This window comes from Heliconius melpomene, chromosome 6 (assembly GCF_056956725.1).
Source record: "Heliconius melpomene rosina isolate 202511_hmr_F chromosome 6, ASM5695672v1, whole genome shotgun sequence".
Classification (NCBI taxonomy): Eukaryota; Metazoa; Arthropoda; class Insecta; order Lepidoptera; family Nymphalidae; genus Heliconius; species Heliconius melpomene.
Window position 1 is genome coordinate 5,707,904 of NC_140394.1, and position 15,527 is coordinate 5,723,430.

Consider the following 15,527-nt stretch of genomic DNA (forward strand, 5'->3'; position numbering starts at 1 on the left):
TTACGAAAATAGCGAATCAATACATTTAGTGCTAGAAATATAAGAAATTGAGATTTATATATTTAGGTATTAAGGTCAAAGCTTAATGTAGTTTTATTTAAAATAATAGTAGATTAATAACAACAGTACGTAAATTATAGTAACTAACTTTGGGTATATTATAAAATAGTGTAAAAATGAAAAAAGTAAACCACATCTAAATATTGTTTTTGCAATGACCAAATACGCTTTATAACGAAACGAAGAGTCGAGAACATAGAAAATATTATGAATATTGTAGATACATTTATAGCTTACACGAGGCAGCTAAAAACAGAGTTCATCGGTATGGGGACGGTTGCATAAATACAGCGAAGCCTGTTCCAGGAAGTCTTAGTAATGAGCAATTTGCACCGGGAAGCCGCCACGATGCATTTTTCCAATTCAACTTTCCATAATGAGCTAGCTGTGTAGGGACTGCATATATACTCGTCTATTTTTCAAGTTATAAAATAAATTTTATATGCAATGTTATTCTATTAATAAGACAAAATAAAACTACTAGCCTTGAAAAAAATTGATGTATTTGAATTATTATAAAACGCGTATATTATTTTTTAAATTTAAAATGCAATAGAAAAAGTTACATTGAAAAAAAATATTCTCTTGTTCCAATATAAATGAAAGAGATCAGTTTCAATAATTTCTATAAGCATTTTACGTATAAAAAGTAAAATATTTCGATGACAATTTTATTATATGCCATTACGATTTGATTGCGAAGCTCGGTAGAACGTAAAATATTTGGTGTCAATCTTTAGCCAATATGTGCCCTCTGTGGAATGTAGAGAAGCTAGTGTGGGTGGAGCGGACAGATCCAATTACCTGGCAGGGCAAATTAATTCACGGCAGCAGGCGCCGTGGCGTCGCTCTCACCTTGACATGTAGACGCGCCCAATCTGAAGCCTGGAGTCTACGACAGGTTTGCGCAAGCCCTTAACGTGGCCTAAAGGATTAATAACCACGAACAAACTTTCGCTCGCTTTCATTTTCATCAATATCAAAAACGTCAGCAAAAATTGAATTATGACAAATCGATCCCAAATGCGAAACCTCATGAAACGTAAGTGCATATATACTTATGTCTCACAATTTCTCTTTATCTCAAAATTTTATTCGTTTACTTTGTATGAAAACTTTCAATACAGAGAAAATGACGTGATTTAGTTTGCCAGAGCGTGGTAATATTTATATGAGATAATGATAATGGCATTCCGTACAGCGTGCGCATGCGCAAAACTAGAACGGAGGCTGCGCACGCGCCCCTGATGCGGCCGGCACCGCAGTCGCACAGCCAACGTCGCGGCGGGTAGACGAGTCGATGGTGCGCTCGCCACCGCTATCGGACGCTTTCTCGATTTTATTATTAAAATATAAAGATTTTTAAAAATTACTTAGTGTTACGTGAATTAAGTGTATAAATTTGTGTGCTAAATGACTCTCACAATGTCCAGTTAAAAAATTCTCTTAATTGTGTTACGAAGAAATCATTCCAAATGAAGATGACTGTAAATCGTATAAGGGTAGTAGTGCTTGGGAGTCCTCGGAGTGGAAAATCGGGTTCGTAAAAAAATATTTTCATTTAATTTCTATCCATATAAGTGGGTATATTCCAACTTATCGATATGTTACAGGTATACTTAAATAATATAAGAAATTGATAGTTTTTAATTACAAAACTGAAATAATGGAAACGAAAATAATATAGTTTGGATTATTTTATCAAATTTAGTTTCATATAGATTCTAACGCAACAATGCTGTTATCTGCACGACTGGCATTGTTTGTTTACAAACAAGTTATATAAACGAGCATATAACAACGTTATTTCTATTGTTCTACAGAGACTTAAGACACACGCTAGTAAATATAGATCAAAAACATTCCTGTCTTTTTAATAATATACTAATATTTATTCAATGATAGGCTCTGTCGGCGCATTCCACAATGACTAAATTAATTGTTAGCTTTCCACGCGTACGGTTCTTGTGATCAATCATTAGATAATATATGAAACTTATTATTCTATTAGACATGTATAAGATTTTGTGGTATACCTTGATAAAAATATATTAAGCAAATTAAAGTATTATATATGTACAAATACTTTGCGGATATATTAAATAATACATGATTAGAAAAGCTTACATTTAAGTACTAGGTACTAAAATATATTCAAATGCAACTACATCGCCAAAAATTGCAATAAAAATAACCATTTTCAAATTCGTATTCTTTTTACATATATAGATATGTATATTTTTTGTTATAAATAAATGTATTCTCCACTTCACTAAATTATTCTGCATTTTCTTTTAACAAATCGACTAAAATTTCAACTCAAATTCTTGCGTGTTGTCATACTTTTGCTATATTATGTGATGTGGTATTATGAAAAAAAATTGCATCAAATGTCATTAACCGAGTTTACATTTTGGTTTTATTTTTTTTAATGAATAACTTAATAATCAAAAACTGTGTTACCTAGATATTTTTTAATATGTTTTTAAAATTACCATTAAATTCATTAAAAAAATATGTAACTCAAAATTATTTAGGTAATTTATCCTAAGTTATATTTACGTTTGTGTATGTATAATCTACATATATAATATATATATATATATATATACATATATATATGATACAAAATATATAAAGGATTAGGTAAAATATTAAAATTATTTTATTTCTCTAAGATTATTTCTACACTTGAAATTCTATTCCAATACAAACTGTTTATTATTTTGAAGCTTTTCCTACTATAAGAGGAAGTTATAAATAAAGTTATTTGATCACAGCGACTACCAATGGGTATTACTTAACATATACTTTATGGCGTACACACTTTAGCATATAATTTATAACGTACATATATTTTATTGCTTTATGCATAATAATTCATTTTAGTCTACAACTAACCTACAAGTTATTTGAGAATTGAATTATATTTATCAGTTACGTTTAATTGTATACTAGTTAAATGTAACTGATGAATATCCAGTCCTGGGGCAAGCTTGTAAATGTAAAGACAGATTATAGGTTCGATTCCCATTCGAGGAAATGCAAAATTTAATATTTTCATTTCTTCGTTTTGCTGTCGAGGCAAAGCGCGGCGCTGAGTTCCACCACTCAACACTCAATTCCTTCAGATTTCGGCGGAAAGTAGGCAACGGAGTGTCTTAACACTAAGTTCCCTCTGCTTACCCAACTACATGCGGGATAAAGCGTGAAGCTTTATACGTTAGTGATATTTATTCGACAGTGAAGTATTTCCATATACATATTACCTATATAGAACGAGGTGTTATATGCGCTAAGCTTTAGCATAGTTACAGTGAAAGAACTATCCGCATACCAAAGCAGTACAATCTGCGAATTGTACGCATACTCGTACATGTAGATCAACGACCTCGACTGTTAAACTGAACGGACGTTAAAGTTACACAACGTGGTCGTGGTGCTGGCGCCAGGCGTCGCTGGTGGGAAATCGTATCTTGACCCACCGGCCGAGTGGTCGCCGACTGACCAACTGGTTATAATTGCACCGCCCTCATTGTACTACAGCTGACGGCCCATGGAAACTCATGTTTTAGCAGTTCTTTACATCAAGATTTCAATGGGAAATGATTTGAGTGAATCATGTCTTCTTGTTGTCTATTCACGGATGCGACCGAGTAATATATTTGTCTAGTCTATCACTACAACTTAGGAACAGAGTGTTAAGGCACTAGGTGCCCTCTGCCTACTCTGCTGTGTGCGGGATAAAGCGTGAAGCTGATTTATTTTATTTTTTACTACAACTTACAAGACATGTGTATTTATACTATATTAGAATAGTCTTATAGATCTACTGAAATAGATTTTGTAGCAACACTGTAATTTTTCTTTGAAAATAGTTATTTTTTTTTAATTAATTAGAAATGAGTGATGAGACTATCATTTTTTTCTTTAAAATATCCAAAACCCTTTGAGACTATGTCGTTGGATATTTTATTTTACATGTATAATATTTTTTTTCGCTGCACCCGCATATGGAAGGGCAAACAGAGGAAATCTTATTTTAAGACACTCCATTCCCTACGAGACATTGTGTTTTCAGTGGCTGAGCTTAACGCCGTGCTTTGTCTCAAGTTATCAGAACGTGGAATATCCTTATATTAGTGGATTTTTCAAGTAAATAAATATTATATACGTAATATTTGTAATACATATTACAGAAATCATTTTATATTAGTGGCCGTGACCTCATTGGACGATGGGTCTCTTTAACCGGCCTATACGGTACTGAAGTAATATTTTTATGACTTAAGACGTATATTTTGCCCCACATGAGTAGGTCAAGAAATTTGATATTTATCTCAAACCCTGTACTTAAATACTGTTCGTTAATTTTACGAAACAAGAAAGTTTTTAATAATAATGATTAAATACGATTTATAGAAATTTCAATTAACAACATGGCCTTCGGAGTTCGGGTTTAAGAAATCAATATTTATTTAAACTTACAATAAGCTTTTTTCATGGTTAATTTTAAAGTGATTAAAAAAGCATTGTCAATATTACATTGAATTGGTTCATACCTAAGTTTCTTTTTAAGCTAATAAGCTATTAAAATTGCATTTAACATTATTTGTACCTTGTTAGGGTTCCGTAAGGCTTTAGCATAGCTAACCATCCGTTTAACTAAAAGGTAAAAACTGAACCTTTTATAGAAGCACTTTTTTATCCGTCTGTCCGTCTGTCAAGACCATTTATTTCGAGATCACGTAGAATCAAGCTAAAATTATATTTAGGTCTATAATCCCTTAAAGCATAAAAAAGCTTTTTTTTTGATAATATAAGAAAATAATAATGATGAATGAGTACACAATTTTATCCATTTTTTTATAAGGTACCTGTCATTGCAACTTCTTCACCATGCCTACAGCGTCTTTGATGGATGACAGGAAACTATAATCTATTAATTATTTTCGATTGTTGTCAATACACCTATTGTTTTTATATGATATCTATCAAGCTAGCTGTTCCATGTTCGGTCTTCGCTTCACTAATTTGTCTTGTGCCTTAATGATATTTAATTTAGATATAGATTATTTGCAGCAACTATGAAATATAATATAATGTTGTTCTAGTCATGGACTTATGTGGAGATATTTCCTTGGCCTTGACTTTATCTTTGAACAAATATATTCGTATAAACGTTTTATCTTTTTACAAGGGTAATTATTTATTAGTAAAATTTCTGGGGTGGCCACGGCTCACCTGGCTTCCCCCAAATATAATTTCTAGAGGTTGGTGAGGAGGATTTTAAAGTATATCAATTTTCAATAATAAAACTTTTATCGATCAAGGTGAAACTCGTCTCTCTTTGGAAAAATGTTTATTTATTCATTAATTGTTCATATTATTTTAGTTTCATGCTTTATCCCGCACACAGCAGGGTAGGTAGGCAGAGGGAACACACTTTTTTTAAATGTAATTAATAGCTGAGATGAACATTAAATGTAAAACAATAGGCATGTTAAAATACGTCTGTAGATAGATCTGATATACATAAATTCTATATCATTATAACAGTCAACGCAAAACATAACAATAAATTTCAAAGCCATTGAACGTTAATTCATTACAACGCCGATTGTTGGAACATTGGTCGGTTATACAACTATTATTATGAATCACAATCTATCATCATAAGGCCGTCGTCGGGCAGTAACGTGACGATTGTAGGTTCAATCCCACTCGTGACAATTAATTATTATTTATTAATATTTTCATTACTTTGCCACTCAACACGCAATGCCTTAAAAAAATTCGGCGGTAAGTGGCGAACGGAGTGTCTTAACTCTATGTTAAACCTCTGCTTATCGTCCTCTGTGCGGGATATAGCGTGAAGCTGATTTTTTTACAATCTATCATCGGGTATAAACCCACGAGCCTCCTATAGAGAGCCTGTTAGCGTTCGGTCGGATATGTATACGACAGTTGACAACCATATCACGAATTATATCGGACCTTCATCTAAGTAACGTCGTAGTAAAGTTATGCAACCCGGGCTACGTGACAATGGACTTGAAAAAACTTTTGAAATACGCACACTTGTAATTTTCTACAATTATCGTATTAAGATACTTATCATTCAATCTGTTCCAGCGCCCAACCTGGGAACATAGTAAAGACACTGCGTTCCCTTTAAGACACTTCCGTTAAACACTAAACATTTACCACAAAACCCATTTAAGCAAGCGAAAACTTATTATATAAAAGTTCACCAGTTAATAGCACTTACTCAATATTTTCAAGTTAAAAGTTACAATCGATCGTTAAGTAATTCGAATCATAACCGTAACTTTTAAAAATATTTTTACACAGCAATCATTATTTATGAAATGCATGTCAAATGCCACACTCTCGTTTTCATTTTTACCGGCTTCAATAAGCGGCCGTTAAAATGTAAGCATTTTACTTTCTCTTTGATCAGATTACGCATGTATTTTTACATACAACACCTCATATTCATTCATAATATATTTTGTATTGTTAAGAGACCAGCCGCGCTCAGGGCTCAAGCGCGTGACTTTAAACGCGATAGTTCAATCCCAACTATTTAATATTTTCATGTTTTCGCTTTAGTGTCGAGGCAAAACGCGACGCTGAGATCCGCCATTCAACATGTTATATCTCCAGAATATAAGAGTGTCCTAACATTATGCACTCACCTAATATCTGTAAACCTCGTAATATCTATAGAATAACGTACCTTTTCATATATTAAAATAAACCAGTTCATTGTGTTCTACAGGCACAACATCATTAGAAGCCAGTACATATGTAATCTATTATGAAGTCGAGAACATGTCGGATGCTTAAAGCGATCGCAGAGAACCAATCACCTTTTGAGATCGAGGCGTCCTTTTGATCTGTTGCTAGGATTCTCTACACTTTATTTTGTCGGTAGCCCGCGCCCATTCACGTACTTGCCTCGTCATCTCTGTTGATTGTAGAACCTTAGATGGGAATTCCAGGAGTTGTGAACGCTTCGTGAAAAGAGTAATCAATGTCGTGGTCAGTAGAAAGTTAGGAGTATCGACCTTTTGATGGCTTTTCTTTTTGCCTAATAGTAAAACAGATTAAATATACTTATAATGTATAGATATATTTAGAATAAATTTACTAATAGCTTCTCCTTTTGTTACAGCGGTGGTAGTGCGTTACCTTACAAAACGGTATATTGGCGAATACAGCTCAACTGGTGGTAAGTTATGGCTCATATATTTGTATAAGATCTATTTTTTTTTTGAGGCCAACCTCGGCGCAGGGGCACAAGAATGCGACTGTAGACGCCACAGGTTATGGGTTCGATTCCCACTCAAATAAATGAAATTTAATAGTAATTGCTACTCTCTAGCGTCGATACAAATCGTGGCGTTGAGTTCCATTTTCTGCCTACCAAGCTACATGCGGGATACAGCGTGAAATATAAAAAAAAAAATTACAATAAACGTAAATTTATAAGATTTACGTCAGACTAATTGAATAAAATATTTAATTTTATAGGAAATGTTTCTTATTGCTATTGCGCATGTGTACGATAAAGGTCTGACGTAGGTATCAGTATAATATATGCGCTTTACTTATTTAAAAGGAACATTCTTATTACGTATAAGTTGACTTTTTATATAAGTTAATATAAAGAGAATATGTAAATTCCGCATAAGCTAAGTAAGGTCAGCCAACTGCTAACTATAACGTTCAAGTTATTTGTTATCATGTAACTAGTGACGTATTGAGACAATGCTACGCATGTTTTTATTTTGTTTTGTCCTTTTCTAAACATGTTCGTATTTATATATTTTTTTATCAGTTTCACGCTCTTTCCCGCATTTAGCAGGGTTGTTAGAGGGATCCTAGTGTTAAGACATTCCGTTCGAGTGGCAGAACTCAACGCCGCGCTTTTTCTTGGTGTCAGAGAGAAGAAATGAAAATATGACTATGAATAATTATTATTTATTACTTCAAGTGGGGATCGAACCTACAATATATTTTATAAGATTCAATTAAAATTTATTTAAATATTTATTAAAGATTTTATTTTAAAAAAATGTTTCTGTTGTTTTAGACTTCCTCTATCAACACAGAGTGGCGTTTGATGGTGCTGTATCCGAAGTAGAGATTTTGGACACTTCAAATTGTGCGGTATGTTGTTTTTATTTGTCTTTAGATAAATAATGTAGAGACCGTCTACTCTTAAATTGAACTTATAAACACATATACGCGAATTAGTGTTTGTATGTGTTTGTAAGTTAAGTTTTACATTAGATTGTCTATACTTTTCTAAATATATATAGATATTACGTTGATAGTCCATTATTAGCTCAAATAGGAAGTGGATAATCAAAAGATAGATGGGACAGAAGTTAATTAAACAGCAAACAATGAAGATGTTAATCTGACAGGCTCGGCCCGCGGCCCCGCCTGATGTACTGCCTGCAATTTAATTATAGTTAATTTATTGTATGGTTTTGAAATATGAATACTTATAAGCAGTAGAAATAGTTATATGTTGCATAATTTGTTTATTAAGCTACGTTGTATTGGCGTTGGTTACGGGTTTCATTCTTGTCTGTGTGATAGTGAGGGTAAAGAGCAGAGTTGCCAGATTTTCTCTCGGTGAAAAGTGGGATTTTTTTACATTTTAAGTAAAAAAGCAGAATTGTTTTGCCAAAAGCGAGATAAAGAAAATTATATAATATTTTTTTTTTATTATTTATCCATTTATTTGGTAATAGATATCAATATAAAATTGTTAAAAATAGAAAAACGTCATTATACTTAAACTATATTTTTTTGCTTTAACATATGTAAGGCAGTTAGGTCTTCAGAATAAGTAACTTAAAAATACACTTATATGTATTTATACGAAATTATTAATAATTAATTAATCGTAAGTAATAAAAAAGATTTCTCATAGTACGTGACATTATCCGTGAAAAGCGGGATTGTGCGTGTTCGATCGGAACATTTAATTTTTAGTTTAAAAATCGGGACGTCCCTGGTTATGAGGCAGAAGGAACCTAACCTAACTATCTATAGTTCCTATATCTTTTGGTTGTATAATTTTATTTAAGCTTTGGCCCAACTGTATAATTTTTATGTCCAGGCACAAAATCGCCTTGTGTTATCTAATTGACGCTAATTGATGTTGTCAGTTAAACAAATACATGTGTAATGATATTATTATAATTAATTATTTAAATTTTTAAATTGTTTTTGTAATTTATCAATATATGTTTTTAATATATGTAGTGCTAATTGACATTTTTTTGTAATCAATAGATTAAAACAATATTATTATTATTATATTCTGCTACTGTCAACTTTCTAAGAAATCAAATTAAATTAAGATTTTCCTTAAATTCGTTGTCATATAAAAAACTAGTTTTTTATTAGACTTTATATTTATTAGACGGTTTTAGAGTATGATATAACTATGTATTTTGTATATATACTGATAATTAATTTGATAATAATAATTGGTTGCTCTCATTTTAAAGCTTAACCTTTAAGTATGACAGTATAAATAGGACTTGAAAGAGATCAAATAGGTTTAGATTATAATGTAAAAATAAACATTTGTTAAGTATTTTACTGATGACTAAGATTACTTTAATAATTAAATTTCGTGATGATGAATGTGGGACCAATCGTGGCACAGGGGCGCGAAGTGTGACTGTAAACGCGAAAGGATGTAGGTTCGATTCCCACCCGAGGAAATGAAGGATTTAGTATTTTCATTTCTTTGCCTCGAGTGTCGATGCGAAGCGCGGCGTTGAGTTCCGCCAATCAACACACAATACTTCCAGAATTCTACAGCAAATGACGTAGTGTTATAACATTAGGTTCCCTCTGCCTACCCTGCCATGTGCGGGATACAACGTGATGCAAAAATGCAGTATTTAGACGTTTTCTTAATTATCCAATAGATTCGCGGATGCCTCGGTGATCACGTGCGATGGGGAGATGCGTTCGCCGTAGTATACTCGGTATGCGAGCGTCGATCCTTCCTTGCGGCTGCGGAACTCCTCTCACTGCTGGAGCGGACGCGGCTGCCCGGCTGTGCAGCAGTCACTCTCTTGGGCAACAAACGAGACCTCGAACACGCCAGGTATAAAAATATTGGTATTAGATGTTAATTGTAAGCTATTTTGGCCTTTAAATTATCTTCGATGCTGAGAAAAATTAACTTATTTACAAAATAAGTTCATTTTTTTCTTGGTGGCAAATTAATATCTAACTTTGTTTGTTATTTTTAGCTTTGAAGTAATAAAATACTGTTTTCAATAAAAAATATTTTAGATCGATACAATTCTTAATGAATTAATTGTTTTGAATCAGGGAGGTCCACGCAGAAGAGGGTCAAGAGTTGTCGTTGCGTTTCGGCTGCCAGTTCTACGAGGTGTCAGCGGCGGAGTCGTGCGCGGGCGCAGCGCTCGCCTTCCATGCCTTGTTGAGAGAGGCGCGCGCCCTCGCTCTTTTATTACCAGCGCCCAGACGCAAACTTGCCGCATACTCCGTTTCTAAGGTAATTAAGTTCTTACATTTTAAGTATTTAATCTAATCTAGCTTCCCATCATATCCCTAGCGGGGGGTAGTCAGAGAGAACGGAGGGTCAAACGCTACTGTCTCTGTACACTTCTTTTGCCTCGTCCACTGTCCCCATCAATCGATGGGGACAGTGGAGAGATTTCTCCATACGTGCCCTACGGGGGATCCTCATGCTTTTTACGTGACCTTTCTCCAGTATCTTTGATACTGTGTTTTCGAATGGCATCCCCTCTGAAGTATCTTAAGTTTAAAATAAACATATTTGCATATTTTTAGACGAAAAAATTAAATCAACATAGAAAAATTTACAGTTAATTAATTTATTCTAAATTCTTTACAGGTAATTGGAACGATATTTGGAAAAAACAGCAAAAGTGTTCGAAAGAAACGACCATCGCTTAGTATTTAAGAATTTTTTTTAAAATAAATTAGTCGTAATTTTTATAGACTGCATTTAGTATAATAATAATAATTTTAAATAATTAATTGTATATTATATAATAATATATTACTTTAGGAAGGATCAAGGAGAAAGTTTAAAATTGACATAAAAGTATTTCTATTATGTTTATCTCGGTTGAAGAGAAATTGTGCAGTATTAAATCATCAGTTTCAAGATACGAAAAAGATATTATTTATTAATTATGAAATATAAAATTAATGGATTTAAAAATATTCTATTCTCTTATTGAATTACTTAAGTGTATATATGAAAAAGTGAGTGTAAATATTTCAACGTTATTTTATATTAAAATAAACCTCGCATTAAATACTATATTAAAGTTATAAGCTATAAGCTGTCTTGTAAATACAAATTTTATGTAATTATCCATAAACTTTACTTAAGTCCAATAAAATGGTTTATTGCTATTACACATTGTTTTCTTTCTTTTATGTAACGCATTTTGTGTTAAAATTTACTTTGTTCGATATATTATATTTTAATTTCCTACTTCCGGTAATGAGGCAAAACGTGTTAAGCTCCGCCACTCAACACGCATTGCTTGTAAGAATTGGAATGGGGAATGGAATTGGGAAAGTGACGGATGACATGATGGATGTGTGCGGGATAAAGCGTGAAAATAAAAAATACTTTGTACCGAAAATACTTGTATATTCAACGACAAATATTAAAATATAAATTTTGTGGAACTAACGCTAATTCATTATTAGTAATACAATTTCTATTCTTATGTTACGTGGAAGATGTATTTAAAAATTATTGGTCGATTAATTTTCAAATTCAATCTCTATAACAACATTCAATATTGTTTTTCTATGTTAATGATAAAATAAAAAAAATAGTATACAAAATTACAAAACCACTACTAGAACTATAGTAGAATAGTAAAATTAGCATTATTTATAAACTTGAAAAAAATTCTGAACGTTACTGTTTACTTAGAATTTCACAAAATACCTTACCAAATAACACGTCATCGCTTCTCTTACCTTCAATACTTTTGCTTATATTTGTTTTATTTCATTTTTTATTTCTTCAAACTATTCTACATCCAATAATTCACAAAACTAAAAACTCAACTTAAAACAAAGAGAAAATCGGACAACTATGTATTTGCTATCGTTAAAGTGAAATACGATAGAACCATTGACCCAAAGCGCCCCCGAGATTGCCGCCCCAAGCTTGGGCACTTCGCCCCAGATACTAACCAATACATCTTTCAAAATAGACACTAACTGGGTACAAGAAGACAATAAGACCATGCAATACTTCTAAACGTTGATAAACGACTGTTTCCACAGGTAGAGGCGAATGGCTAAATTTGCAGCCTATAATGACTCAATGATAATATCTCAACACATTTAGTTCGTGAACCAACTTAATTAACTCTATCAAGTAAAAGTTCATTGACATTTTGATTTTAGCGAACGTTTTAGTGAAAATATCGTAATATGACATCATGGAAATAATTTCTTAGTGATTACTGGTAATAAAATATTTTAGTGAATAGAAATAGAATTTGTTGAGGCCAGTTGTGGCGCAGCGGTTTAAAGTGTGACTGTTCAGTCCCCACTCGAGGAAAAAAAAGATTATTTAAATTTATATTTCCGTTTTTTGCTTTGGTACATTCCCTATCTACCCTACTGTGTGCGGGATACTGCGTGAAAGTGATTTATTATTTAACTAATTTGTTACTTTTGGTAATAAAGAATGATTCAGTAGTAATAATTACATGGCATTCTTTGGTTGATTTGATTTTGTAAGGCTCCGAGCAGTCAAACACCCACTATTTGATTCGCTGATAACGTCCAAGCAGACAGAATGTGACGGTACTACCCCACTACATGTGAAAGCTGGTAACAGGTGCAAATTTAACATGTATAAGAGAAATTTTGCAATATAAATACTTTATAGCTTATTAATTTAATCATTGTCTTTATTATTACCGTAATAGAATATATTAAAATAGCGTTGTGCTACCGGTAATTAGTTGATAGCGGTGGCAAGTTCAAGAGCATGTCCATAAATAAGTGGAAGCTGTTCAGAATTAACTACGACAGTAATTGTGATAAAACTAATTACGAAAATTAGTTTCACGTTTTAAATTATCCTGATATTATATAATATTTTTTATAGAAAGAGAGTTCTAAAAAGAAATTTATAGAACAATTTCATTTTTAATATTAAGTTTTTTTTTATTTCAGCTTCAAGTTTTATCCCAAACATAGGCAGAGGGAACCTAATGTAGAGAGTAGAGACATTCCGTTCCTCGCTTTTTGACTGTATTTTTTTATGACGATTGTAATGCAATAAAAAATAAAATAACATAAGAAGCTACAAGCATAAAATAACAAAACGCAATACATATAAATAAATATATTTAATCGTATACACGCTAGAACAAGTATATCACAGATAAGAAGTAAGTAATAAATCGGATTCCCTGATGGCGTTAGCGGCGCCAGCGTTCCGCCCGTTCTTGTGTCGGCCCGTGAAATGGCTCGCAGGAAGAGAAAATAAATCTAGTTTTCTTGCTTTTATACAGCCACTTGACGTCGATTAAGGTAGTAACGGTATAATTCAATGGTTACTTGCGAGGTAGATCGGTGTAACGTTAGCTTATATGTAGGTTATGTATGGTATATGTAATATGGTTAAGACAACCACCATATCATTTTTTACATTTCTTCTTTTCACATTAGTGTGAAAAATCTTTGTGATTTATGTATAATCTAAATTCAGCTTCACTCTGTACCTGGCATAAAGCAGGGTAGGCAGAGGGAACCTAGTGTTAAGACACTCCGCTCCCGATTTTCCGTAGAATTCTAAATTATGAACGGAACTCAACGTTGATATCAGAGCGAAGAAATGAAAATATTAAATATAATAAATAATATTTTACCAAGTGGGAATCGAACTCACTACCTACGTTTACAGTTACAATTTGTTTATTAACTGAAATAGCGTTTACATACAAATTACAATAAGGAAAAAGTCACACAAAGAAAGTATCAAACAAAAATTTCTAATTGTACCATACAATAGGCTATTCATTAAATATTTAAAAGAAGCTAACAGCGTTTAACCTTTCTCGATGTTCGCAAATTTAGTGTCAATTATAGATTGTTATGAATCAGCGTGGATTGGTCAGTGAAAGCATTTAACGAGTAATCAACCAGGATTCATCATCAAGTCTCTGTTGACGACCAGCCACGATTTAACGATTTAACGATAATAATAATCAGTTAGATGATAAAGAAGATATAATCGATGTTAGAACGCTTTTGTATTTCGACATTGCTGATTTAGATAATTGCTGCTAACTTTTTATTATCTACGAGTAGGTAGTTTACTAGTGTATTCCTAGTAATTTGGTAACAGGAAAACTGATAGTTCTATAATTGTGCTTAAAAATTGTATTGTACTTATTACATATTATATTAAAGAAGTTTTTATAGCTTCGTATGAAATTTAAAATTCGGCCTAAGGCTTGTTTAATGTCAGGAGTTTATGTTTTTTTTTTATATTACCTAATAAATTCAAAATACACAAAAAAATAATATTAATCATGTATTATAATTTTTTCTTTTATTAAAACTTATGTCTACACTTTTATCATTCCAAATCGATAAAACATTTTCCCATAGCCACAACCGAAAGGAATGGCAGAGCCTTGCAACATTGACAGGAGTATGACATGCTGAGATACATCGTAGTGTCCGTGGCGCGTTCTTGATGAATCTAATATCTCGTATCTCTCACTTTCATCTCTCTTAGATCGGTGATCGCCAGTGTCGTCTAATTGCTCGTGCTGGCCGGATGGAGGCTCGCGCGTGACTTGACAGCGACGCATGTCCAATGGTTATTTAATGTATTAATGTTTAGGGACAGTTTTATATGGTTAAATTGATATGTTATTTTGTACTTTAGTGTTTGTTTATTGGTTTATGATTGTCTTATTTTTTTTATTATGTTATAATAATTTTATTTCAGCTTTACGCATAAAGTAGGGTAGGTAGAGAAAACCTAGTGTTGAGTCACTTTCAGCCAATTTTCTAAGGCCGCACAATGTCTCGAATTTGAGCAAAAAACAGAGGATAGAGTGTCAAAGCTAAAAATATTTTGGTGGTAATAAGATCCACAATATTCATACATCTTAATAATTATAAATATTTTATTATATATTTTTTAATATAATATTAAGAATATAATAAAGACAACAAATAATAACTTTGGTAAGTTCGTTTGGTTAAACGTGCGCTTGAAATATAAAAAGTATATATAAATATAAAATTAATTTTGTTTCATCAGATTAAAATAAACTAGCTATCTCGTTTATCTTTTCGATGTGGCTTTGTATCAGCAGCCAGGGTTACCTCAAATCCTTATATTATATACGTATAACGTATATAATATA

General features: G+C 32.4%; 1 protein-coding gene across 1 annotated transcript; it reads left to right on the forward strand.

Moving 5' to 3' along the window:
* Positions 1 to 1,311: 1,311 nt before the first annotated feature.
* On the forward strand, positions 1,312 to 11,520 carry LOC146538212 (ras-related and estrogen-regulated growth inhibitor-like protein). The gene is made up of 6 exons (XM_085187102.1): positions 1,312 to 1,599; positions 7,241 to 7,297; positions 8,162 to 8,238; positions 10,026 to 10,207; positions 10,438 to 10,624; positions 10,988 to 11,520. Exons 1-6 carry the CDS (start codon positions 1,536 to 1,538, stop codon positions 11,054 to 11,056), a joined length of 636 nt encoding a protein of 211 aa, XP_085043228.1. The 5' UTR covers positions 1,312 to 1,535; the 3' UTR covers positions 11,057 to 11,520.
* Positions 11,521 to 15,527: the final 4,007 nt, after the last annotated feature.